The sequence below is a fragment of the Ornithorhynchus anatinus genome, chromosome 1 (genome assembly GCF_004115215.2).
Source record: "Ornithorhynchus anatinus isolate Pmale09 chromosome 1, mOrnAna1.pri.v4, whole genome shotgun sequence".
NCBI lineage: Eukaryota > Metazoa > Chordata > Mammalia > Monotremata > Ornithorhynchidae > Ornithorhynchus > Ornithorhynchus anatinus.
This window is the reverse complement of record NC_041728.1, coordinates 144,732,650-144,760,432: the sequence shown is the minus strand read 5'-3', so window position 1 is coordinate 144,760,432 and position 27,783 is coordinate 144,732,650. Positions and strand designations below refer to the sequence as shown.

General features: G+C 46.0%; 1 protein-coding gene across 1 annotated transcript in view; it reads right to left on the bottom strand.

The window, feature by feature from the left end:
- Positions 1-21,356, bottom strand: part of USP13 (ubiquitin specific peptidase 13) — a 130,617-nt gene extending 109,261 nt beyond the window's left edge. The window contains exon 1 of the mRNA XM_029075988.1: positions 21,213-21,356. Coding sequence (XP_028931821.1) covers positions 21,213-21,326 — 114 coding nt within the window. The 5' untranslated portion in view covers positions 21,327-21,356. The remainder of the gene's footprint in view (positions 1-21,212) is intronic.
- Positions 21,357-27,783: the final 6,427 nt, after the last annotated feature.

Below are 27,783 nucleotides of genomic sequence, written 5' to 3'. Positions count from 1 at the left end.
CAGACCCATTCCCTGCCCACAACAAGCTTACAGTCTAGAGGGGGAGACAGACATTAATACAAAAAAAAAAATTACGGATATAAACATAAGTGCTGTGGGGCTGAGAGGGGAATGAATAAAAGAAGAGAATCAGGGAGATGCAAACGGAGTGGGAGAAAAGGAAAAGAGGGCTTGGTCAGGGAAGACCTCTTGGAGGAGACGTGCCTTCAGTAAGACTTTGAAGGTGGGAAGGTAACTGTCTCTTTACAAGAAGCTGTCCCCGAGCAGGTCCTCATTTCATCTCTCCTACTCCCTTCTGTGTCCTCCTTACATTTGGATTTGCACTCTTCATTCACCCCTCCCTTTTATATATTAAAAATAAATATATTTATATTAATATCTGTCTCCCCCTATAGAGTGTAAGGTCATTGTGGACAGGGACTGTGTCTACCAACTATATCGTATTGTACTCTCCTAAGTACTTAGTACAGTGCTCTACATACAGTAAACACTCAGTAGACAGGATTGGCTGATTGAAAAAGTTAAAGGGAGAGAATTGATTAAGTGCCTTCAAACCAGTGGTCAAGAATTTCTGCTTGACGCAGAGAGGAAGGGAAAACCATCTGCAGATTGTGAGGAGTGGGTAGACATGTGTAAAACAGTATTTTAGAAAAAATAACCCGGCCAGAAGAGTGAAGACTGGACTGGAGAGGGAAGAGGCTGAAGGCAGGGAAATCTGGGATGAGGCTGGTGGAGTATCTGAGGTGGTATATATCAAGTGTTCAGACCAGAGGGGTAATAGCTAGCTCCTCTATTGCTAACCTTCTCAATGTGCCTCTCTCGCCTATCTCACTGCCAACCCCTCGCCCATGTCCTGCCTCTGGCCTGGAAGCCTTCCCTCTTCAAACATGACAGACATTACTCTCCCCACCTTCAAAGCCTTATTGAAAGCACACCTCCTTCAGGAGGCCTTTTCTGACTAAACCCTCCTTTCCTCTTCTCCCACTCCCTTCTGTGTCAACCTGACTTGTTCCCTCTGTTCGTCCCCCTTCCAAGCCCCACAACACTTATGCATGCATCTGTAATTTATCTTTTTATATTAATGTCTGTCTCCCCACCTGTAGACTGTAAGCTCATTGTGGGCAGGGAACGTGTCTGTTTGTTACTGTATTGTACTCTCCCGAGCACTAGTACAGTGCTCGCCACACAGTAAAGAGCTCAATAAATATGAATGAATGAATGAATGAATGAGTGAATGAACATTTGGTTCCAGAGGATGGGGCAGAGTCTAGAGGAGGTGTAAAGATAAAAGTCACAGTTAGTCAACTGCATTTATTGAGCGCTTACTGTGTGCACAATAAAAGTGACTGACTCACTGATTTTTGTCTTCACACCATCTCTAGACTCTGCCCCATCCTCTCCATCCAACTGTTCATTCACCCATTCTTCAGTAGTATTTATTGAGTGCTTACTGTGTGCTGAGCACTGTTCTAAGCACTTGGGAGAGTACAATATAACAATAAACTGACACATTCCCTGTCCACAATGAGCTTACAGCCTAGAAGGAGAGACAGACATTAATATAAATTACAGATATATGCATAAGTGCTGTGGGGTTAGGAGCTGGGATCAATAAAGGGAGCAAGTCAAGGCAATGCAGAAGGGAGTTGAAGAAAAGGAAAAGAGGACTTTGTCAGGGAAGACATCTTGGAGGAGACTGTCCTTCAATAAGGCTTTGAAGCGGGGGAGAATAATTGACTGTCGGATAAGAGGAGGGAGGGTGTTCCAGGCCAGAGGTAGGACATGGGCAAGAGGTCAGTGGCGAGATAGACGAAATTAAGGTACAGTGAGAAGATTAGCATTAGAGGAGTGAAGTTTGTGGGCTGGGTTGTAGTAGGAGAGTTGTGAGGTGAGGTAGGAGAGGGCAAGGTGGTTGAGTACTTAAAGAAGACTCCAGCGTCATCATGAACAAGCAGTGATTCCTTAAGAGATAGCAACAATCTTTCAACAGTGTCATCGACACATCTTCTACTGTCGAAGGTGGGGCCTTTCAAACACAGAAAGCCTTCCAACCTGCCAAGATGAAGCACTGGCCCCACTCTTCAGGAAGTAACTGCAGCAGTCAGTAAGAGGGCAAAGTCAGGCAGTCCGTCGGGGCAGCCAATCGTGTTTATTGAGTGCTTACTCTTTGAAGAGCACTGTACTAAGCTCTTGGGAGACACATTCCCTGCCCACAATGGTCTAGAGAGGGAGACAAAGCACCTGCTTTGCAAAATCTGCTGAGACTCACAAGCATGGATGGGATTCTCTGTTTAAGCACTTACAAGCTCTTCCTCAGCATATGGAACCCTGAGGAAACGCCATAAAAGTTCAAAGAAGCCACCAGCATTATCTTCTAGAGAAAAGGTGAAAGATCAGATTCCAGAGGCATCTCATTAATCTCTGTCACTAAGAGCTTAGCCAAGGACCCCTCAATCGGCCCCTGAAAAGTATCAACGAAACCCTCCCGGAATCCTAATGGACCTTCTGCTCAAAGAGCGACATAGCGGGCTGGACCTTTACAGAACAGCAGATAGAGGAAAGTGCAGGAAGCAGCAGCTAGACCTGCATATAGCTCTCAGAGTCCATCCAAAAGTCACTGACATTGTAAATTGATATGAACTCTGTATTTTGGCAAATTGGGCTAATTTGCTAATGAGTTCTCCATCAATACTCACTCCCTTGGAGAACTCATTTGATCCCACGGCTTTAACTACCATCTCTATGGGGATGACTCCCAAATCTACATCTCCAGCCTTGATCTTTCTCCCTCTTCTGCCGTCTCGTATCTCCTCTTGCCTTCAGGACATCCCTACTTGGATGTCCCACCAACAACTCAGGCTTAACATGTCCAAAACAGAGCTCCTTATCTTCCCACCCAAACTCTGTCCTCCCCCTGACTTTCCCATAACTGTAGACAGCACCACCATCCTCCCTATCTCACAAGTCCATAAGCTTGGCATTATGCTCAACTCTTCCCTCAATCAGCCACTAAATCCCATCAGTTCAACCTTTATGACATCACTAAAATCTGCCCTTTCCACTATATCCAAACTGCTACACGTTGACCCAAGCACTTATCCTATCCTGCCTTCATTACCACATCAGCCTCCTGGCTGACCACTTTGCCTGCCTGTCTCTGCCTGAGCGTGGTCCTGGGAATCAGCAGGTCATGGGTTCTAATCCCAGCTCCACCACTTGTCTGCTGTATCACCTTGGGCAAGTCACTCCACTTCTCTGTGCTTCAGTCACATCATCTGTAAAATGGGGATTGAAGCTGTGAGTCTCATGTGGGACAGGGACTGTGTCCAACCCGATTTGCTTGAATCCACCCCAGCTTTTAGTATAGCGTCTGGTGAACACAGTAAGGGCTTAACAAATACCGCAATCATTCTTATTAGAGAAGCCACAAACACAGCCAATAATTTATATTGGCAGCACCAAGCTAAACATTGTTACGAAATTTGGTTTCCTAGGCAGCACACTGACCAACAATGCAATGATGGCAAATCAAATCACAAAAACAAGCTCTTCTTTTTGGGCACAGCCGAACAGAAAAGTAGAATCATATAATAGCTAACTAAATCCATCTATTCCTGTGGGGGTCCTTTGGATTAACTCAATTTAGCCTACTTCTCTTACAGCTAAACCAATGGTCTAAAAAAGAAGGGGAGTATTCGGTCTTCTAACCCCAAGGAAAGTATTTCTTTCAACTTGTTTTGGACAGGAAATGCAGATGAATGATAGAAGACAAACAAATGAAAATAAACTGCAAAACAGAAGAGACAAAATGACGCAGGAGCCGAGGTTGTATCAATAAAAGGAAAGAAAAACAGTTATAAAAAATCAGCAGTAACCAAAACTGAAGAATTTCCCTCAAAAGAGGAAATCTCCCAAAAATGTGATTAAATGGAGTGAAATGTAATTCTGAAACACACAACCTCACAAGAAAGTATCCACCTACCACAACAAATTGAGAGGGGCTGAAAATTTGCACTTAATACTATACTAAGTAACAAAATACAATAACCTTAATCACCTCTCAAAAACTGTCCTAGTGGAATGCAGTATAATTGGCGTTGAAATGGAAGCACTTGAGAATTTTGATTTTTGTGCTCTGCGAATGATTAACACATTCCAGTTCTTTCACCCTCCCAGATGGATCTCATTCTTCACTATGTTCTCGAAATACACGTGTAATGAGAGAAAAACTGAAGAAATCAATCCAGAGGCAGACAGCCTTCTTCTTAAATCGTAATTGCTACCAAATCCTCTTGTCCTTAGTTGATGTCTATAAAAAGAATGACATACTAGTTACACCGTCCTTAGTTTACCCTTGTTTTGAAAGGACATCTCCACACAGATATCCCGCCAGCACTTTCAAATGAACATGTATAAAATTGAACTCCTCTCCTTTTCTCTTAAGCCCTCTCCTCCACCTTCTCAATCAATTAAAGGTATTTACTGATCACTTACTGGGTGCAGAGAACTGTACTAAGCATTTGGGAGCGTACAATATAACAGAGTTGGTAGACACATTCCCTGCCCACAAGAAGCATCCTCCTCCTTCTATCTTCCTTAACTCTGATGACATATCGTCCCTCTCCTGTTTTCTTTTCCAAGCCATGATCTCAAGACACAAAAACCATGACTTACCTTTCTAATATTAAATCAATATGGGTCTGGTTTTAAATCTAAGTTTCTTTTGCAATTCCTTCCTCAGTAATAATTGTAACAATCTATACTGTAAACTCACTGTGGGCAGGGACTGTATCCGTTATATTGTTACGCTGTACTCTCCCAAGCATTCAGTACAGTGTTCTGCACATAGTAAGTGCTCAATAAATATGATTTTTTGATTAGTATTTGTTAAGTGCTTACTATGTGCCAAGCACTGTACTAAGCACTAGGATAGAAACAAGATAATGCGGTCCTTCATAGGGCTCACAATCTAAACAGGAGGGAGTACAGACATTGAATCCCCATTCTGCAGATGAAGGAACTGAAGCACAGAGAAGTTAAGTGACTTGCACAAGGTCACACAGCAGACAAGTGGCAGAGTGAAAATTAGAACCCAAGTCCTCTGATTCCCAAGGCTGCATTCTTTCCACTAGGCCACACTGTTTCCTGCTTCTTCCCTAATTAAATCACTTCAATTAAATATTCTGAGGAAAATACTAGTTAATGGCATTTATTCATTTCAGAGATTTACTCTCAGACATGTCTATCAAAAGGTTTTGCAGCACTTCAAAAAGTTTCGCCTACTTTCACTAAGCGCTGGCCAGATTCCTTAAGATCTTTACATCCTTTGAAATCCCTTTTTAGCAGGGAGAAGGCCATTTCTTCTTCTCCTCATTCGGGATATTTTAACAAGAAGGCCCCAGTCTCAGAAACGAGTGTCTCACAGGAGTCCAGTCTAGCCTCTAACCCCACCCTGCCTTGTTACAACGCTAGAAAGACAGAAGCAGTGTCAGCCCAGGTGAAAGCTGACTACCAATCAACTCTTCCTGAATTACTGAGAGTTCAAAATATCAATCGACCCAACTGATAGGACATGAAAGGCTCAAGCATAAAACCAATCCCACCTCTCCTTCCTCCAAGAGGATTCAAGAAGACATGTAAATCTTATTTATTGGAGCTGCATGGATCTCGCAACTCACAACTCTGAAGGCCAAAGGCCATCTCCATGAGAAGCAGCATGGTTCAATGGAACGAGCACAGGCTTGGGAGTCAGAGATCATGGGTTCAAATCCCAGCTCTGCCACTTGTCAGCTGTGTGACTTTGGGCAAGTCACTTAACTTCTCTGTGTCTCAGTTACCTCATCTGTAAAATGGAGACGAAGACTGTGAGCCCCACATGGGACAACCTGATGACCTTGTATCCTCCCCAGCGTTTAGAACAGTGCTTTGCACATAGAAAACGCTTAACAAATGCCATCATTATTATTATCAGGCTTACAGTCTGTGTAGGGGGAGAACAAGGATTTAAGCCCCATTTTTCCAGTGAGGAAACTGAGGTATAGAAATGCCATGTGACTTGCCCAGGATTACACAACAAGCCAAAAGTCACAGCTGGGATTAGAACCCAGGTCCACTGATTCCCAGGCCTTTGCCATTTCCACAGCTTCAACCCTCATTTTATGCAAATAATGGAGAAACCAACAAATTGTTTGTTTATTTATAACTCCAATGCCCTCGATAGTAAAACTGGTGAATGAACAAGCTCCCTTCTTCCATGGTGTGAAAACCGCACCATACGCAACTGTGAAAGAATGAATGGAACACGGGGGTTGTAAACGTTAAATAATTGCCACATTAATTCGTAACAGCTCAGCCCCACACAATCCCTTGCATCTGACTAAATATGCTATTCAAAATAATGTTGAATTGAGGTCAGTGTAGTATTTCTTTTACAAAAGAAAAAACAATGCTGACTTTCAAACTGTAAAAATCTGCAATTTTAAAAAATTAGGGTTGGAGTGTAAATCCCTCCTCAAGTGCAGGAATTATGTCTCCTACTTCAATTGTTCTCTCTTAAATGCTTGGTACAGGGTTCTGCTCACAGCATGTGCTCAGTTAACACTCTTGTGGGAATTTTGTTCTGTGAACTTTGTCAGAATAGGATTGCATACGCTAAATTCTAAAGTTATGAAGGAAACCATTATAGACTCCTAATGGCAGGACTCCAAAATCTAACGGTGTCATTTACACAAGAGGTTGCTGTTTTATTTTTGCCTTTGGGGTATTTTACTGCTCCAAACAAATTCAAATCAAAAGAGGAAACACTGCTAGGAAATAAGCATCTTGAAAACCAAAAAAAAAAAAAACCCCAAAAAAATTCCAACTTTCCACAAAAAAGGAATGGATCCCTTCTCATGCTAATATTGCCACAGAAAAATCAATGCCTACCACTAAATTATCATTTTTCCAGATTTTTACTAATGGAACTCACTGTGAATTACAATTAGTTTTCTATTCAGAAGGTGACCTGTCCATTTTTTTTCTGGGATAAAATCCTGCCTGGAAGAGAGTGAATATGGTAAATCAGAGGTTAAAGGGAAAGACTTGCTCAAGCATAAAAGCTCACAAAAAATCCATCCTTACTAATAACTTGCTATAGGTACATTCTATTTTAGATAACATTTTAGATAAGTTCAACCTTATAAATTAATGAGTATCCTGGGCAAAGGTCTGGTAGTAATAAGTGAGTAATAAAGACTATTGATTTCAATCTTAGCTGAACATTTCCTTAGGAAGAAGGCCCACTGACAAAAATATCTTATTCTGTGGTAAAGTTTTGTACTTGTTTGAAAGGTCATTATTACAAAATTTGTCAATCCATGTCCTGAAAATCACAAGTTGCTTTGTGTATCAGGGGTAACAGAATTTAACTTTTCAAATCATGAAAAAAGAGGGGAAAATCCAAACTAGTTAACTCTGGGGACCCATATTTTATGTATTTGGAGAGGGCTTACTTTTTGCCTCTCTCTTCCATTCATGTTCCATCAGTCATAATGATGATAATTATTATGGTATTCATTAAGCGCTTATTATGTGCTGGGTACTACACTAAGCGATGGAGTGGACACAAGCAAATCAGGTTGGACAGAGTTCCTGTCCCCCCTGGGGTTCACAGTCTCAATCCCCATTTTACAAATGAAGTAGCTGAGGCACAGAGAAATGAAGTATCTTGCCCAAGGTCCCACAGTCATCAAGTGGCAGAACCAAGACTAGAACCCATGACCTTTTGACTCCCAGGCCCAGGCTCTATCGACTACACCACACTGCTTATCATGATGATGATGATGATGATAATGATGATGATGATACTATTAGCTATTTGTTAAACACTTAGTTGGAGACAAGCACTGTCTTAAAAACCCTGAAGACCCAAAATAATCAAATTAGGCACAATCTCTGTCCTAGAATTTGCAGTCTAACAGGGAGGAGGAACAGATATTTAATCCCCATTTTAAAGATGAGGAAACTGTGGCACACAGAAGTGACTTGCCAGGTATCACACAGCAGGGAAGAAGCAGCATGGCATAGTGGAAATCGCATGGGCCTGGGAGTCAGAATGAGCTGAATTCTAATCCCAGTTCCACCACTGGTCTGCTGTGTTACCTTGGGCATGTCACTTAACCCCTCCGGGTCTCAGTTCCCTCATCTGTAAAATGGGAATTATGATTGTGAGCCCCAGGTGGGACAGGGACCGCATCCAACCTTGCATCTAGCCCAGTGCTTAGAAGAGTGCCTGGCAATAAAGAGCACTTTAACAAATACCACTAAAAATAGAGAGAGGCAAAGCAGAGATTAGAATCCAGGTCTCCTGTCTTCCAGTCCACTCGCCCACACTGCTTCTCGAACATCAGAGAACTTGGGAACCGGGCAGGGTAGGAGTCATAGAGTAAAAGTTGGGCTGTAACACCCAGCTGTACCACAATACACGTCACAGGGCTTCCACTGAGGTAAAAACGGGCCTTTCTACATATTTACAACATAATGGATGGAGCACAGTCTTTGCTCTAAAACATGAAAATCCTAAAATCCTAAAATACCAGAATCTCAAGAAATGTACAAGTTAAACATCTAGAATGATCAGGGCTGATATTCTTTTGGATAACTGAAGGGCCGGGAAGTCTAGGATGCACTTCGGAACTGGGGAATGGAATGCAGAAGGCTCTCCTGGGGCCCACCCGAGTGTTAGAAATGAGACCCAGGCCACCGTCACCTTCTTCTGTAGCATGAGGTGCTTAGCAGTGACAGGCCAAACAAAATGTCCCGCCTGACCACTGGAGGTAGGAAGCTGCAGGGAAAGGAGGGTTAACTTTTTGCATATTGGAAAAAAATACCATTGAGATACACGAATGAGACTTTGCTCTATAACATTAAAACGTAAAATCTAATCAATCAGGATTATATTAGTCTTTATACAAATGCTGAATGTTTGGGCTACTGTTAAGGCTCTATTCTCCCAGAGTTTAGACAGTCATTCGTTCAATTAATGGTATTTACTGAGTGCTTAGCAGGTGCAGAGCTCTGAATACTTAATAATAATAATAATAATGGTATTTGTTAAGCGCTTACTATGTGCCAAGCACTGTTCTAAACTCTGGGGCAGATACAGGGTAATCAGGTTGTCCCACGTGAGGCTCACACTTTTAATCCCCATTTTCCAGATGAGGTAACTGAGGCACAGAGAGGTTAAGGGACTTGCACACAGTCACACAGCAGACAAGTGGCAGAGCCAGGATTAGAACTCACATCCTCTGACTCCCAAGCCCGTGCTCTTGCCACTAAGCCAGGCAAAAAAGTAGGTGTAGACGATCCCTGCCTTCAAGGAGCTTACAGACTAGAGGGGGAGACGAACATCAATCAACTGTCTTTTTTGAACACTTACTGTGTGCAGAGCACTGTACTAAGTGCTTGGGAAAGGATATTAAAATAAATAGTCTTTGGATAGGTAGTTAAGTGCTTTATGGTATGGGGAGGGTGATCATGAAAGTGCTTGAAGAGGAGAGTCCCAAGGGCACAGACAACACAGAAAAGAGGGCTAAGATGGAGGAAATGAGGGCTTAGTCAGGGAAGACCTCTTGGAGAAGATGTGATTTTAGTAGGTCTTTGAAGATGAAGACGGAAAACAGCTCATCCAAGTGGAAAGAGTTTATGACTCCCCTCCCCCCACATCTCCCTGCTTCTGAACTGTGAGCCCCTTGTGGGCAGGGATTGACACCCTTTGTTGCTGAATTGTACTTTCCAAGCGCTTAGTACACAGCTCTGCACACGGTAAGCACTCAATAAATATGATTGAATGAATAAGTGTGTCAGAAGACCTGTATTCCAATCCCGACACCACCACCTGTCTGCTGTGTGACCTTGGGCAAGTAACTTAACTGCTCTATGCTTCAGTTCCCTCAACTGTAAAATGAGGATTCGATACCTCCGACAGACTGTGAGCCCCACGGGGGCCGGGAACCCTGTCCAACCTGATTAACTTGTATCTACCCCAGTGCTTAGAACAGTGCTTGACCTGTAGTAAGCGCTTGGCTAATAGCATCATTATTATTATAATAATAATGTTGGTGTTTGTTAAGCGCTTACTATGTGCAGAGCACTGTTCTAAGCACGGGGGGAGATTCAGGGTAATCAGGTTGTCCCACGTGAGGCTCACAGTTAATCCCCATTTTACAGATGAGGTAACTGAGGCACAGAGAAGTGAAGTGACTTGCCCACAGTCACACAGCTGACAAGTGGCAGAGCCGGGAGTCAAACCCATGACCTCTGACTCCGAAGCCCAGGCTCTTTCCACTGAGCCACGCTGCTTCCCCTGAGGTGGCAGGTGATGGGTTTCTTCCCATTCTCTCTCCCTTCCTAGTTTCCTCCTCTCAGTCTTTCCTCTTCTTTGGTCTGTACTCCTACTGCTCCTTCTCCTGCTCCATTGTAAGATCCTTGAGGGCAGGGATCAGGTCTACTCCCCCAAGTACTCACTACAGTGGTCTGCACGGCATAAGTGTTCAATAAGTATCATTGATCTGTTGGTTCATTTCTCTCTTTCCTAAACTAATGACCCCAGTGACCTGTAAGCAGAGTTGGAAGAGGAAGATGGGAGAAGAATGTTTAAATACTCCTCTCTTCTCTATTGGATCTAATATTAATAATTGTAATATTTGATAAGCAATCAATGGTATTTTATTGATTGCTTACTGTGTGCAGAGCACTCTATGCAATACTGGGGAGAAGAGGCTGCAGTAGAGTTTAGCAGATACATTCCTGCCCACAAGGAGATCCCATTCTAATGGGGGAAGGCAGACATTAAAATAAATTATGGATCTGCACATATTTACTATGTGGAAAGCATGGTACTATGCTCTGGAGTAGAAGGTAATCAGGTCAGACATAGTCCCTAGCCCACTTGGGGAGCTCAGTCTAAATAGAAAGGGAGAGCAGGTACCTCTTTTACAGATGAGGAAACCGAGGCACAGAGAAGTCGAGTGACTTGCCTGAGGACACGGCAGGCAAGTGGCGCAGCCAGGATAAGCACCCAGGTCCTCTGACTCCCAGGCCCAAGCTCAATCCATTAGGCCATGCTCCTCCTCTATTCTGCCTATCTTCTGAAAGCCAATAATTCTTGCAAGGGACCACGAATCGTAGAGCTGGTGGGACAGTGAAGCACTTCAGACTTCTGGCCTGTCTTCCACCTGTCGACGCTTACAGCTTGAGGGAGACAGAGAGAGAAGCTTCCCAACCCCCACCGCATCAAAACATCCCATCAAGGCCTGCTACAGTTCCCGTAAGCTGAGGAAACACTGGCAGCATAGGGCTTCTCAACTTCCAAGCCTTTGGGAAAGCTGTTGCTGTGAATGAAGTTGGGTTTTGGACTCAGCCACCAGCGACCTGGAACTCTGCTCAACGAACCAAGAGTTCCCTATTGCTCTTGATGCCTTTATCAATATCTTTGTCTTTTGTGTTGATTTTGCATTCTCATCATTGCGTCATTCCTTACGTGTCCACCAATCCCCCAACTCTTTATTCTTACACTGTGACCCCCTGATCCGGACAGCATCTAATCCTTTCCCAGATTTTTTTTTTTCCCCAGTACTCAGAAGGCATGGCCTAGTGGATAGAGCACAGGCCTGGGAATCAGAAGGGGCTGGGTTCTAATCCCAGCTTTGCTACTTGTCTTCTGTGTGACCTTGGGCAAGTCACTTAACTTCTCTGGGTCTCAGTTACCTCATCTATAAAATAGGGATTAAGACCGTGGGCCCCATGCAGGACAGGGACCGTGTCCAACCCGATTAGCTTGTATCTACCCCAGTGCTTACAACAATGCTTGACACATAGGAAGTGATTAACAAGTACCATTATTATTATTGCTCTGGTACTTAGCACACAGAAGGTACTTGAATATGAGTACTACAACTATTTTCTCCCACCTTTCTCCTCCCCTGGTGCCTCTCTTGGGGTGTGTTACTGGATTTAGGAAAGCTAATAACAGCGTGGCTTAGTGGAAAGAGCACGGGCTTGGGAGTCTGAAGTCGGGTTCTAATCCCGGCTCTGCCACTTGTCTGCTGCGTGACCTTGGGCAAGTCACTTAACTTCTCTGTGCCTCAGTTACCTCATCTGTAAAAATGGAGATTTAAAAATGTGAGCCCACATGGGACAATCTGATTACCCCATATCTACCCCGGTGCTTAGAACAGTGCTCTGCACATAGTAAGCGCTTAACAGGTACCATAATTATTATAATGACACTGTCCAAGTGGCTGAGGAGATTAGTGTAAGGGCCAAGCCATTTCTTTTGTCTGTCCTCCCTATTTTCCACACCTCACTTTCTGGAGTAATGTCTCTCTCATGGTCATTTGGGCAGACAGTTCTCCCTAAAGCAGGAGCTAATCTTCATGGATGTTTCAATCACTCCCAAGTGAACTCCTGACTACTACATTTTATGGAATGGCAAAATTATTTACAAGATGTTAGGCCACTTGGCTGGGGCATCGAAAAGCTAAGATAAAGGTTCTAAGTAACTGACTATAGGAGTCGTCCATGATATGAACAGAGAAATGCATTTCAGAGAAGCAGTGCTGCTTAGTGGAAAGAGCATGGACATGGGTTCTAATCCCGGCTCTGCCACTTGTCTGCTGTGTGACCTTGGGCAAGCCACTTCACTTCTCTGGGCCCCAGTTACCTCATCTGTAAAATGGGATTAAGACTGAGTCCCACTTGGGACAACCTGATTACCTTGTGCCTACCCTAGTCCTTAGAACAGTGCTTGGCACATAATAAGCACTTAACAAATACCATAATTATTATTTCAATGCAAAGATTTTCCTCATATTCTTGATTTTATGTAACTCAGATTAGGAAAGCTCGACAAATGTTGGCTTAGTTCACTGATAAAACAGAACTGTCTCACCTTTACAATATCGCCAAGATCTGCCCTTTCCTCTCCACCCAAACGGCTATCTTACTACTACAGGCTCTCGTTATATCCCGGCTAGACTACTGTGTCAGCCTTCTCTCTGATCTCCCTTCTTCCTCTCTTGCCCTGCTCCAGTCTATTCTTCACTCTGCTGCCCGGCTCATCTTCCTGCAAAAACGTTCTGGGCATGTCACTCCCCTTCTTAAACACCTCCAATGGTTGCCTATCAAAACAAAAACTCCTCACTCTAGGCTTCGAGGCTCTCCATCATCTTCCTCTCCTCCCTTCTCTCTTTCCACTGCCCACCCCGTACGCTCCGCTCCTCTGCCGCCCACCTCCTCACCGTCCCTCGGTCTCGCCTATCCCATCGTCGACCTCCTACTTAATCCCTACTTAAAACTCACCTCCTCCAAGAGGCCTTCCCAGACTGAGCTCCCCCTTCTTCCCTCTGCTCCCTCTACCTCCCCTTCACCTCTCCACAGCTAAACCCTCTTCTCCCTCTTTTCCCTCTCCTCCTCCCCCTCTCCCATCCCACCCCCTCAGCACTGTAATCGTCCGCTCAATTGTATATATCACCCTATTTATTTTGTTTAATGAGATGTACATCACCCTGATTCTATTTATTTGCCATTGTTTTTATGAGATGTTCTTCCCCTTGACTCTATTTATTGCCATTGTTCTTGTCTGCTCGTCTCCCCTGATTAGACTGTAAACCCGTCAAAGGGCAGGGACTGTCTCTATCTGTTGCCGATTTGTACATTCCAAGCGCTTAGTACAGTGCGCTGCACATAGTAAGCGCTCAATAAATACTATTGACTGAATGAATGAACTGTCTCTCTCGCATGCTCTCATCCTCAAGTTACCTATTTGTTTGTTTGCTTTACAATATTTGTTCACTTTCTGAACACCAGTAGCCAGCAATTTGTTGAGCAGTTGGTGTATAAATAGCCAGTCCTAAAAGTTAAATAATGTTCTAATAAATCGGGCAAGTCACTTCACTGGGCCTCAGTTACCTCATCTGTAAAATGGAGATTGAGACTCTGAGACCCACATGGGACAGGAACTGTTATCTAACGCAATTTGCTTGTATCCATCTCAGTGCTTAGTACAGTGCCTGGAACATAGTGAGGCGCTTAACAAATACCATAATTACTAAATCTTACTTCATTGTTAGTTTTATGTACCAGGCAGTGTCGGACACATACTAAGCACTTAACAAATACCACAGTTTATTTTTTGGTTATTTTTGGTCCTGCATCAGTCTGAGTCTGAACAAACCCAGTGGGCCCGATCCAAATTGTAAGTGGGCCTGAGTCTCCCCTGCAGTCACTGCTGTGCTTGTGTGGTGAGTGGTCACATTTCAGGTGCTCCTAAGAGGTGGTGATTGGTAGTCCCAGCTCCCCAGTGGACAACTGCACGTATGGGGAAACACTGCAGGTACCACAGATACCCTAGCCACTGCACTGGGCCTCTCCCCCACAGATCTTCCAAACCCTAAACAATGGAGGCTCCCGTGGAGGATCCAGAACTGACACGATTTTCAGCCCAACCTGACCCAGCGACAGAGTGGCGCCTTTGGTTGCTCCATTCATTCATTCATTCATTCAATCATATTTATTGAGCGCTTACTATGTGCACAGCACTGTACTAAGTGCTTGGAATGTACAATTCGGCAACAGATAGAGACAATCCCTGCCCAATAACGGGCTCACAGTCTAACATCTTCTACAGCACCGGACTACTGCCTAGTTTGCTCTCCTCTCTCCAGGGCTGCTCAGCCTCCTGATTCCTCTGAACCCCACTGTATCCTCTGCTACCATGCACGAGCATGATAGAGAATCCATCAATCAAAGGTATGGGTTCTAATCCCAGCTCTGCCACTTGTCTGCTGTGTGACTTTAAGCAAGTCACTTCACTTCTCTGGGCCTCAGTAACCTCATCTACAAAGTGGGGATTGATACTGTCAGCCCCACATGGAACAGGGACTGTGTCCAACCCGATTTGCAAGTATCTACCCCAGTGCTTAGTAGAGCCTGGCACCCAGTAAGCACCTGACAAATACCACAGTCATTATTTACTTAGCATTTCCTGTGTGTAGAGCACTTCATTCCCAGGACTACAAACAGCAATGCCAGCAGCACAAGAAATAGCACTGCACTCTACTAGTGCTTGTGAAAATATAACGGAAGCATAATATCTGACATCCCTAAACTTTCGACTTGAGTAGATCATTAAGAATTTTATCTGCATGAATTTAATAATAATGTTGGTATTTGTTAAGCGCTTACTATGTGCCGAGCACTGTTCTAAGCGCTGGGGTAGACATAGGGGAATCAGGTTGTCCCACGTGGGGCTCACAGTCTTAATCCCCATTTTACAGATGAGGGAACTGAGGCACAGAGAAGTTAAGTGACTTCCCCACAGTCACACAGCCGACAAGTGGTAGAGCTGGGATTCGAACTCATGAGCCCTGACTCCAAAGCCCAAATTTACAGAAACACCTCTTGGGCCTACTGACATTTTCTACCTGTGCAATTTGCTGAGCAACCAATTTGTTGTCCTTATTTATGATGCACTTTTCAGAGAGCTCTCCTGACCACTTTAATGTTGACATACTGATCTCTGCATTATGGGCTAGGAATTGTTGGAGTCCGGTGTACAAGAGTACCTCTTGGACACTGTGACTCCTCAAATCAAACAATCCCTTGTATTTACTGAGAGCTCACATTGTACTAAGCTCTTGGGAGAGAACAACAGAGTAGGGAGTCACAATACTTGCCCTCAAAGAGATTACAGCCTAGTAATAATAATGATGGCATTTGTTAAGTGCTTACTATGTGCCAGACACTGTACTAAGCACTGGATAATAACTGTGGTATCTGTTAAGCACTTACAATATCCCAGGCACGGCATTAAGCGCGGGGTGGGTACAAGCAAGTCAGGTCAGAGACACAGTCCCTATCGCACATAGGGCTCAGTCAATCTCCATTTTACAGATGAGTCAACTGAGGCCTAGGAAAGTGAAGTGACTTGCCCAGGGTCCCACAGCAGACAAGTGGCAGAGCCAGGGTTAGAACCAATGGCCTTCTGACTCCCAGGTCCGTGCTCTATCTACTACGCCACAGTGTCTGTGCCATTTGCATTAGTATGATATTCACAAAGTCGTCTTCCCCTTTCTGCCTCTAAAACTATATGGTAGAACTTAGTTTATTCCTTTGAGATTGGAAAAGTGCTAGAACTGTGAGAGATGGCTCTTTGTAACTTTATTAAAACCCACCGCCTAGGTTGGCCTGTCACCAGTCATCCAGTTTTGTATCGGACAGTCCTCTGATCTATCCCTAATTCAGCACACATTATACGCTCCCAGTCGCTTAGTACAGTTCTCTTCATACAGTAAGCGCTCAATAAATTTGATTGATTGTTTCATCAGCCTCCCGCCCTCGTTATCTCTCCACGCTGATGTGGGAAGGGAAAAGCAAAAGCCTCTGGAGCAAGTGAGGATCCAGAGGGCAAGAGGTCCTCCTAACCAGTGTTCTAGGTTAAGCAAGCTCAATGCATTTCACACATGCATCCATTCAATCATATTTATTGAGCGTTTAACTGTTGCAAAGGACTGTACTAAGTACTTGGAAGAGTACACAAGGCAATAAACAAACACATTCCCTGCCCACGGTGAGCTTACAGTCTGGGGGGGGGGGGAGTCAAGCATCAATACGAATAAATGGAATGACAGATATGTACATAAGTGCAGTGGGGCTGGGAAAAGGGAAGAGCAAAGGGAACGAGTCAGGGCGACTCAGAAGGGAGTGGGAGATGAAGAAAGGTGGGGCTTAGTTTGGGAAGGCCTCTTGGTGGAGACACGCCTTCACCAAGGCTTGACTTGAGGGAGAGTAATTGTCTGGCGGATTTGAGGAGGGAAGCATTCCAGGACAGAGGTAGGATGTAGGGCAGGGATTGGCGGTGAGATAGGCAAGACCTAGGCACAGTGAGGAGGTTAGCACTAGAAGAGAGAAGTTATAGAAGGAGAGGAGCGAGGTGAGGTAGGAGGGGGCAAAGTAGGGAAGTGCTTTAAAGCCTATGGTGAGTTTTTGATTGATGCAGAGGTGGAAGGGCAACCACTGGAGTTTTTTGAGGAGCGGGGTAACCGTGCCCTGAACTTGTCTGCAGAAAAATGATCTGGGCAGCAGAGTGAAGTATGGGCTGGAGAGGGGAGAGACAGCAGGCTGTGGGGTCAGCAAAGAGGCTGATGCAGTAATCTAGGCGGGATAGGACAAGTGGCTGTATTAACATGGTAGCAGTTTGGATGGAGAGGAAAGGGTGGATTTTAGTGATGTTGAGAAGGTGGGACCAACGGGATTTAGTGATGGATTGAAAATCTGGGTTCAGTGAGAGAGAGGAGTTAAGGATAATGCTAAGGTTAAGGGCTGTGAGACAAGAAGGATTGTGGTGGGAAAGTGAAGGGGAAGACAGGGTTTGGGTGGGAAGATGAGGAGTTCTGTTTTGGACATGTTAAGCTTGAGGTGACAGGAGCACATCCAAGTAGAGATGTCTCGAAGGCAAGAGGAGATGCGAGACTGCAGGGAGGGAGAGAAATCAGGGCTGGAGATGTAGATTTGGGTAACATCCACATAGAGGTGATAGTTGAAGGCAAGGGAGTGGGTGTAGATGGAGAACAGAAGGGGACCCAAAATTGAACTTTGAGGGACCCCCAGAGTTAGGGGATGGGAGGCAGGGAGAAGGAAGAGCCCACTAAGGAGATTACCCTCAAGTAGCTTTCAATCACTGTTCCTTACGCAGACAGTGGCAGTCAGTTGGGTTCAACAACAAAGTATACAGGACTTAAAACCAGTTTCTAAAGTTTAAAAGTCCATATTAATTTTTGAGTCACAAAACTAGCAACTAAAGGACAACAGCATTCTTCTACCCTGCCCTGGCAAATTATCTGCTCGGCCCAAGTAAGAAAAATACTACTCCTGAGGCTGCCATTCACTGTAGCGAATGCTTTCCTTTAAGAAAAAACTGTTTTTAAGCATCACGTCAAGGCCAGAACACATTAAACAAAGAGAAAAGGTTTTTGCCATTTTACAATTTTAGGTTATTGCAGGGGAGGGGAATATTTTTTCAGGCTTGACTATTGCTTTAATATTGTTCTGAAAACACACATCCCTAGTCCTAAAGAATTCAATATGTTTTCTGCTTCCATCACCGGTCACAAAAAGTCAGAATGTCTAAATTTTAAAATTGTTGCTGGTAGGAAAATATCAAAAGCTCTAATCATTTCATTTGTTTGTATAGGACATATTGGCACAGGAAAAAGATAACTTTTTTTTATTTTCAAAGGTTCCTTATTGAGGGGTCCGAAATATTTGGATTTTATTTTTTAAATGATGTCTCAGCAACAGGCTGTAGAGAAGTGGGGAAGTGCTAACAGAGAAAAATAAATTTTAAAAACTCTTTTCGAGAGCACCAAAGGGCATTCTTTTCCAGCCCATGCACTGCACTGAAAAGCAATTCATGAGAGATTCATTGAGCAAAGTTCTTGGAAAGAACTGAAAGAAAAAAAAACCCACCAATTTCCAGGGATATAAAAAACATATTTCAGAGGGCCTGCCAGCCTTTTGATTTTCTTCCCACACTAGTCTAAATACTACGATAAATAGTGCTTGTATTGTTAAAGAACCAGACTCAGTTCCACCAATCAGTAAAATTCTCTCTGCAGAGAGATCTACTGGGTGACATGTGAGAACTCAAGTGTGTGGACAAAAATAGCTGGTCTTCAAAAAGACATGATAAGCACCAGGCAGCTGAGTCACTTTTGAAATCCATTTTGACTCTAAAATGTCTGTAAAATGCTTACCCGCATATACAATAGTTCATTCATTCATTCATTCAATCGTATTTATTGAGCACTTCCAGTGTGCAGATCACTGTAGTAAGCACTTGGAATGTACAATTCGGCAACAGAGACAATCCCTGCCCAACAACAATAATGACATTTAAGTGCTTACATTATGTGCCAACCACTGCACTAAGCACTGGGGTCAATACAAGAAAATCGGGTTGGGCACAGTCCCTGTCCCATGCGGGGTTCACAGTCTCAATCCCCATTTTACAGGTGAGGTAACAGAGAAGTGAAGTGACTTGCCCAAGGCCACAAAGCAAAGACACAACACACACAAAATTTTGAAATCCCAAACTCAAATGCTACGAAACCAACGGCTGTCATTAAGAATCTTAATCAATCTTATTTATTAATCCAACCTTAACTTTTCCCCCTCTGTCATTTGAGGGTAAAGATTTTCAATCATGCAATTGATGATATTTAAGTGCTTAGTGTGTGTAGAACCCTGTGCTAAGCACTCAGGAGAGTTACAAGAGTTAGTAGTACTAATCCCTGCCCTTGAAAATCATAGAATAGGGTAGAGAAGCTTACAATCTAGTGGAGAAGCCTCCAATCTAGTGGATAGATTTAAACCCTGAACTGCCCATCTGGAAAATTCATTTTGATAGATTTTCAAGGTACATCCTTCTTTTTGAGAACAAGGATCCTAAATAGCTTCGGATCCCATGTCAAAGACCATTTTCCTCTCCAACAGCATGTAACCAAAAACGACGTCCAAAACTACAAAAAGAAAAAAAATTCTGGGGAAATGCTGGAGGTGGAGGACAAAACGTAGATTTTTCTAAGTCCAATCAGTCAGCTGTTCCAGAGAAAGAAAATACCAGATGGGATCAATTCCCTGGATTCCTCATAGGACCGGGTAAGGGGATTCTTAAGTAGATTCTGCAGTTAAGATGCAGATAGCTATCAGGTGTACTAGATGATCAAAGGGAAGCAGCGTGGTTTAGTGGCAAGAGCCCAGGCTTGCGAGTCAGAGGATGTGGGTTCTAATCCCAACTCCTCCACTTGTCTGCTGTGTGACCTTGGGCAGGCCACTTCACCTCTCTGAGCCTCAGTTCCCTCATCTGTAAAATGGGGATGAAGACTGGGAGCCCCATATGGGACATCACCCGTATCTCTCCCAAGCGCTTAGAACAGTGCCTCCAGACTACTTGTTTTGTTTTGCTGTCTGTCTCCCCCTTCTAGACTGTGAGCCCGTCATTGGGCAGGTGTTGTCTCTATCTGTGGCCGAATTGTCCATTCCAAGTGCTTAGTACAGTGCTCTGCAAATAGTAAGCGCTCAATAAATACAATTGCATGAATGAATGCATGGCACATAGTAAGCACTTAATAGCATCATCATCATCATAAAGGGTGTGCTGGGGTGCCCTAGTTTCCACCTGGGCAAGTGGTCCCGGGTCTGGCAGGGCAGGGGCTGGCACAGGCTGGTGAGGACGCCTTGGGGGCCTGCATATCCAATGGGCTACATGGGAAATTTGCTGGACGCCCCCAGGTCCTTGGAGAGGCCTCTTCTCGGCATTTGGCAGCGGCCTTGAGTCTATGTTTGCATGGAGGGGCAGGAGGAGAATTCATTCATTTATTCAATAGTATTTCATTCAATAGTATTTATCGAGCGCTTACTATGTGCAGAGCACTGTACCGAGCGCTTGGAATGGACAGTCCGGCAACAGATAGAGACCATCCCTGCCCAATAACGGGCTCCCACTCAGGAGAAAGAGGAGGTCTCGGCCTGCCATCGTGGCTCAGCGGCAAAAGCCCGGGCCGGGGAGTCAGAGGTCGTGGGTTCTAATCCCATCTCCGCCCCTTGCCTACCGAGTGACCTCGGGCGAGTCACTTGGCTTCTCTGGGCCTCCGTTTCCCCCATCTGTAAAAATGGGGGATTAAAGAAAATACCGGATGGGATCAATTCCCTGGATTCCTCACAGGACCGGGAAAGGGGATTCTTAAATAGATTCTGCAGTTAAGATGCAGGTAGCTATCAGGTGTACTCGATGATCAGAGGGAAGCAGCGTGGTTTAGTAGGCCCGTCAAAGGGCAGGGACTGTCTGTTATCGATCTGTCCATTCCAAGCGCTTAGTACAGTGCTCTGCACAAGGTAAGCGCTCAATAAATACTATCGAATGAAAGAGCCGCGACTGCGACCCCCACCCGGGACCACCTCATTAGCCTGTATGTACCCCAGCGCTCGGGGCAGTGCTGGGCACAGAGTGAGAGCTGAAGAAACGGCAGGGGGGTGATGATGATGGTGCTGCCCGCCCACCCAGCCAGCCACCCACCCACCCAGCCAGCCACCCACCCAGCCAGCCACCCACCCAGCCAGCCACCCAGCCAGCCAGCCAGCCCGGCCTGCCAGGGGCAGGAGAGGGCACTTACGGGGGAGTCGAAGGAGAAGGCACACTCGGCCTTGTAGACGCGGTCCCCCGAGCGGGGCACGCGGACGGTGGGCATGTAGGGCACCAGCAGGTCGCCCAGGTCGCCCGCGGCCATCTTCCCGGGCCCCGGCCCCGGCCCCTCGCCCCCGCCGCCCACCAGGACCGCCCGCTCCATCGCTCCCCGACCGCCCGCAGAAAACAAGAGGGCTGGAAGGGGCTGGGTTTGGAGCTGGGGAGGGGGCTGGGGCTGGACAGGGGATGGGGGCTGGATTTGCAGCTGCAGCTGGAGGTGGGGAGGGGGCTGGACCTGGATTGGGAGCTGGGGAGGGGGCTGGGGCTGGATTGGGAGCTGGGGAGGGGGCTGGGGCTGGATTGGGAGCTGGGGAGGGGGCTGGGGCTGGATTGGGAGCTGGGGAGGGGGCCGGATTTGGAGCTGGAGGGGGGGAGCTGGGGCTGGATTGGGAGCTGGAGGGGAGGGGGCGGGAGCTGGACGGGGGCGGGGGCCGGATTGGGAGCTGGAGGGGGGGGAGCTGGGACTGGATTTGGAGCTGGGGAGGGGGACCGGGACTGGATTTGGAGCTGGAGGAGGGTGCTGGGGCTGGGTTTGGAGCTGGAGGGGAGACGGGAGCTGGGGAGAGGGTTGGAGAGGGGGCGGGAGCTGGGGAGGGGGCTTGGGCTGGATTTGGAGGTGGGGTGGGGGCTGGGGCTGGACAGGGGGCGGGGGCTGGATTTGAAGCTGGAGGGGGGGAGCTGGGGCTGGACAGGGGGCGGGGATCGGATTTGGAGATGGGGGGGCGGGGATCGGATTTGGAGATGGGGGGGGGCTGGAGCTGGGGGAGGTGGAAGGGGGTTGGGACTGGACTTGGAGCTAGAGCTGGGGAGGGGTCTGGGGCTGGGGTTGGACAGAGGGCGGGGACTGGATTTGGAGCTGGAGGGGGGCTGGAGCTGGAAGGGGGGGGGAGAGGGGGGCTGGAGGTGGGCAGGGGGCTGGGGCTGGATTTGGAGCTGGAGAGGAGGGCGGTGGCTGGAGGTGGGGAGGGGGCGGGGACTGGATTTGAAGCTGGAGGAGGAGCTGCTGCTGGAGAGGTGGCTGGGGCTGGAGACGAGGGCTGGATTTGGAGCTCTTGAAGGGGGCTGGAGCTGGATTTGAAGCCCCAGAATGGGAGTGGGGAGGGGGTGGGAGGTGGGGAGGGGGCTGGAGCTGGAAGTCAGCACGGCCCGGAGCAGCCGGGGAGGGAGGGAAAGGGACAGACGGACGGGCGGAAGGAGGCCAGGAAGGAGGAAAGGAGGGAAAGCCCTCCAGGCGGGGGGGGGGGGGGGGGGGGAGAGGAAGGGCTGGCCACCCAAATGCTATTTTTAACCCAATGGCCAATCGCAAGGCCAGCAGCCCCCCCAGCAGCAGAAAGGAATAATAATAATAATAATAAATAATAATAATGGTATTTGTTAAGCGCTTACTAGATACAGGGTAATCAGGTTGTCCCACGTGAGGGTCACAGTCTAAATCCCCATTTTACAGATGAGGTAACTGAGGCACAGAGAAGTTAAGTGACTTGCCCACAGTCACACAGCTGACAAGTGGCAGAGCAGGGATTCGAACCCATGACTCCCAAGCCCGGGCTCTTTCCACTGAGCCATGCTGCTCCCACGACTTTTGACTCCCAAGCCCGGGGTCTTTCCACAAAGCCACTATCGTGGCTGCTCTATAGTCTATTTATAGCTCTATAAATAGCTCTGCTCTTCTCTGGGGCCTCCGTCACCTCCCCCCAAAAACCGAGATTAACTGTCCTCATCATGACGCTATTCGTTAACTGCTTTCACCTACACCCTCGAAAGGCTCTTCGTTGTGGGCAGAGAGACCTGTCATTAACAATAATAATAATAATAATGATGGTATTTGTTAAGCGCTTGCTATGTGCCAAGCACTGTTCTGCGTGCTGCAGTAGATACAAGGTCATAAGGTTGTCCCACTTGGAGCTCACAGTCTTCATCCCCATTGAAGATGAGGTCACTGAGGCCCAGAGAAGTGAAGTGTCTTGCCCAAGGTCACACAGCAGACAAGTGGCAGAGTCGGAATTAGAACCTTGGTCCTCTGACTCCCAAGCCCGTGCTCTTTCCACTAAGCCACGCTGCTTCCCTGTAAATAGCTTTTCAAGTTTGAGGTGTAAAAGGAGACTGAAGTGTTTCGTTCACTTGGAATAAGCATAGTGATGATGACGGTATTTGTTCAGCGCTTACTAGGTGCCGAGCACTGTTCTGAGCGCTGGGGTGGATAGCGAGTAATCAGGTTGCCCCATGTGGGGCTCACGGTTTTAATCGCCATTTTCCGGACGAGGGAAGCGAGGCCCAGAAAAGCGAAGTGGCTGGCCCAAGCTTACACAACAAAGCGGCAGAGTCAGGATTAGAACCCACAGCCTCTGACTCCCAAGCCTGGGCTCTTGCCACTAAACCGTGCAGCTTCTCTGGGAGCCCCACGTGGGACAGGGACTGTGTCCAACTCGACTTGCTTTGTACCCACCCCAGCGCTTACTACGGTGCCTGGCACATAGTAGGTACTTAACAAATACCATTATTATCATCATTTTTATTTTGAAGTGTAAGGGTCGGGGAGAAGGAGAGGCAGGGGTTGAAAACGGAGACTATGGGGGCGGCAGGGAACGACGGAGGTGGTCGCCTCTTTAGATTCACCCTCTCGGGCCCATAGAGAGATTTTTCATTAGATTCATTCGATCCTGTTCAGTGCATACTGTGGAGAGCACTGTAGTAAGCGCCTGGGAGAGTACAGTACATCAGTAAAGAGGGAACAATCCCTGCCCACAATGAGCTCAGAGCTTAGGGAGGAGAGGGGGAGACAGACATCAATAGTCATAAATATTTCTGAACTTGCAAATAGACAAATTGGTTGCATCCAGCCTCATCAATGATTTATAGACGGGAGAGACCCTTTAAAACGCTGCCTTATCAATCAGGCCTCTGCCCACGGGCTTGGGAGCATAAGATATGATTGGGACAAGGTACCTGTCTGAGATATGCATTCATTTACTCATTCAATCGTATTTATTGAGCGCTTACTGTGTGCAGAGCACTGTACTGAGCGCTTGGAAATCTCTCGACTCTATTACTTTTTGGGACAGCCTGGTAAGTGCCCTAAAAGCCTATTCCCACATGGGACAGGGACTATGTCTGACCTGATTATCTTCTATCTACCCAGGGACTTGGGACAATCAGTTAATCGTATTTATTAAGCATTTACTGTAGCGCAGGACCCTGCACTAAACGCTTGGGAGAGTACAATATAACAATGTAAGAGAGACAATCCCCTGCCAGCGGTGCTAAACGCTTAACAAATACCACAATTATCATTATTATTATTTACAGATGGGTCTCTAGCAAGTCAATTAATGCTGTTTACTGAGTGCTCCTTCCGTGCAGAACCCTGTACCAAGTGCCTGGGAGAGTACGGGGAAGCAGCGTGGCTCAGTGGAAAGAGCCTGGGCTTCGGAGTCAGAGGTCATGGGTTCGACTCCCGGCTCTGCCACTTGTCAGCTGTGTGACTGTGGGCGAGTCACTTCACTTCTCTGTGCCTCAGTTACCTCATCTGTAAAATGGGGATTAACTGTGAGCCTCACGTGGGACAACCCGATTACCCTGTATCTACCCCAGCACTTAGAACAGTGCTCTGTACATAGTAAGCGCTTAACAAATACCAACATTATTATTATTATTATTACTATGGAGTTAGTAGTAACAGTGCTTGGCACATAGCGCTGAACAAATACCGTCATTATTATTAGTATTATAATAACAATCACGTTTATTAAGTGCTTACTGTGTACAGACAATTGTGCTAAGCCCTGGGAGCGAATACACAAATGGGAATTAGGCATGGTCCCTCCCTTTAGGGAGGTCCCAATCTAAGAGAATAAGGGGACAGAAGGGGCTGGAAACAAGGACATCAGGAGTGATAAAACATTAAAACCCAACACACATAAACACACAAAATCAAAACAAATCAATGTAAGAGGAATAGTACCATAATTCATTTAAAGATGAGGCAATTAAAAGGAATGGGAAACTTATAAGCAGCCTCCCCCACCTCACCCTCTGGGGGAAAAAATGCAAAACCACTGCACTACAGCTGTTACTTCTGAGTTCAACATTAAATACCCACCAATAACATTTATTGAACATTTACTCTGTACCAAGCACTGTACTGAGCACTTGAGTACAATTATAATAATAATGTTGGTTTTTGTCTGACTGTCTCCCCCAATTAGACTGTTAGCCCATCAAAGGGCAGGGACTGTCTCTGTTACCAATTTGTACATTCCAAGCACTTAGTACAGTGCTCTGCACATAGTAAGCGCTCAATAAATACTATTGAATGAATTTAAGCACTATGTGCAGAGCACTGTTCTAAGCACTGGGGTAGATACAGGGTAATCAGGTTGTCCCACATGAGGCTCACGGTTAATCCCCATTTTATAGATGAGGTAACTGAGGCATAGAGAAGTTAAGTGACTTGCCCACAGTCACACAGCTGACAAGTGGCAGAGTCGGAATTCGAACCCATGACCTCTGACTCTCAAGCCCGGGCTCTTTCCACTGAGCCATGCTGCTTCTCATAATGTTCCCTCCCCTTAAGGAGTTTAAAGTCAAGCAATCCATCAATCAATGGTATTTGAGTGCTCACCCTGTATAGAGTGCTGTACTAAGCGCTTGGGAGTACAATGTAACCGAATTAGCGCACACGTTCCCTGCCCATAATAATAATGTTGGTATTTGTTAAGCGCTTACTATGTGCAGAGCACTGTTCTAAGCGCTGGGGTAGCTACAGGGTAATCAGGTTGTCCCATGTGAGGCTCACAGTCTTAATCCCCATTTTGCAGATGAGGTAACTGAGGCACAGAGAAGTGAAGTGATTTGCCCAAAGTCACACAGCTGACAAGTGGCAGAGCTGGGATTTGAACCATAATCACCTCTGCCACTTGTCTGCTGCATGACCTTAGGCAAGTCACTTCACTTTTTTGTGCATCAGTGTAAAATGCGGATTAAGTGGAATTGGACAGTGCCCAACCCGATAAGCTTTTATCTAACTCAGTCGTATTTACTGAGCGCAAACTGTGTGCAGAGCAGTGTACTAAGCACTTGGGAGAGTACAATATAACAGACACACTCCCTACCCACAGAGAGCATACAGTCTAGAGTGGAAGATGGACATTAATATAAACTGCAGCACTCCAGCTCTTAGTAGAGTTCTGGGCACATAGTATTTAAATTCCATTTTTTTATAAAAAGGGATAGGATCAAGGTAGAGTAAGTAAGATGGCATTAGAGGAGTCAAATGAGCAGACTGAGTTATAGTATGAAATCAGCAACGTAAAGTACGATTGGGTGAGATAATTGCTTTAAACTGAAGGGTCAGGAGCTTGTTGGATGCAGTGGTGGTATGGCAACCACTGAAGTTTTTGAGGAGTGGGGAGACATGGACTGAACATGTTTTTAGAAAAATGAACCCGGCAGCAAAGTTAAATATGGACTAGACTGGGGACAGACAGGAGACAAGAGGATCAGCAAGGCCTGGAAATCAGGACTTGGGTTCTAATCCCAGCTCCACTTGTCCCCTGTGTGTCTTTGGACAAGTCACTACTCTTAAGACTGTGAGTCTTATGTGGGACAGGGACTGTGTCCAACCTGATTAACTTGTATCTATCCCAGTACGGTGCTTGGCACATAGTAAGTGTTTAACAAATACCACTAAAAAAGAAAAGCTGATCCGGTAGTCAAGGAGAGGTGTGGCAAGTTCTTGGATCAGCAAAGAAGCAGTTTGGGTGGAGAGGAAAGGGTGGATTTTAGTTATGTATAAATTACTTATTCTCCCCCCCTTTAGACTGTAAAAATACGGGCAGGGAACGTGTCTGCTAATTCCGTTGTATCGTGTTCTCCCAAGAACTTCGTACGGTGCTCAATACAACTAATTGATTGAACGGAGAAGATGTGGTGACGACGTATGGGTGGGATGAGAGATGAAGGATAATGCCAAAATTACAGGCTAGTGAGAGGAGGATAGTGATGAGAAAGTCTGGGTGGCAAGGGGAGGGAGTGAAACAAGATTTGGTTTGGAAGATAAAGATGTTTAGTCTGAGGGGGTGGTGGCTCATCCAAGTAGAGACATCCTGAAGGCAGGAGGAAATGTGAGACTGCAGGAAGAGAGAGCGGTCAGGGTTGGAGGGGTAGATTTGGGAATCCTAGGCACAGAGCTTGGCATTGAAGCCAGTGGAACAAATGAGTTCTCTAAGGAAGGAGATGCAAGAGGTGGTACTCTGGTTCCTTTGTCCATTATCAATCCATTTTGGTCATCACTACGGGTGTGAGCCCATTTTGCGATCTGGCCATTTCAATAGCAATTTCCCTGGCCACCACTGGCTTGTACCTCTATAGACGTTCTTCCCGTCAGATGTCACAGTCAGGCAAGTCAATGTACCCAAACCTCTTGTTAACGGTGCTATATCCTTTCTGACATAGGTGACCATATTTAATACAAACATGTTTTGACTTACAGATGTTTAATG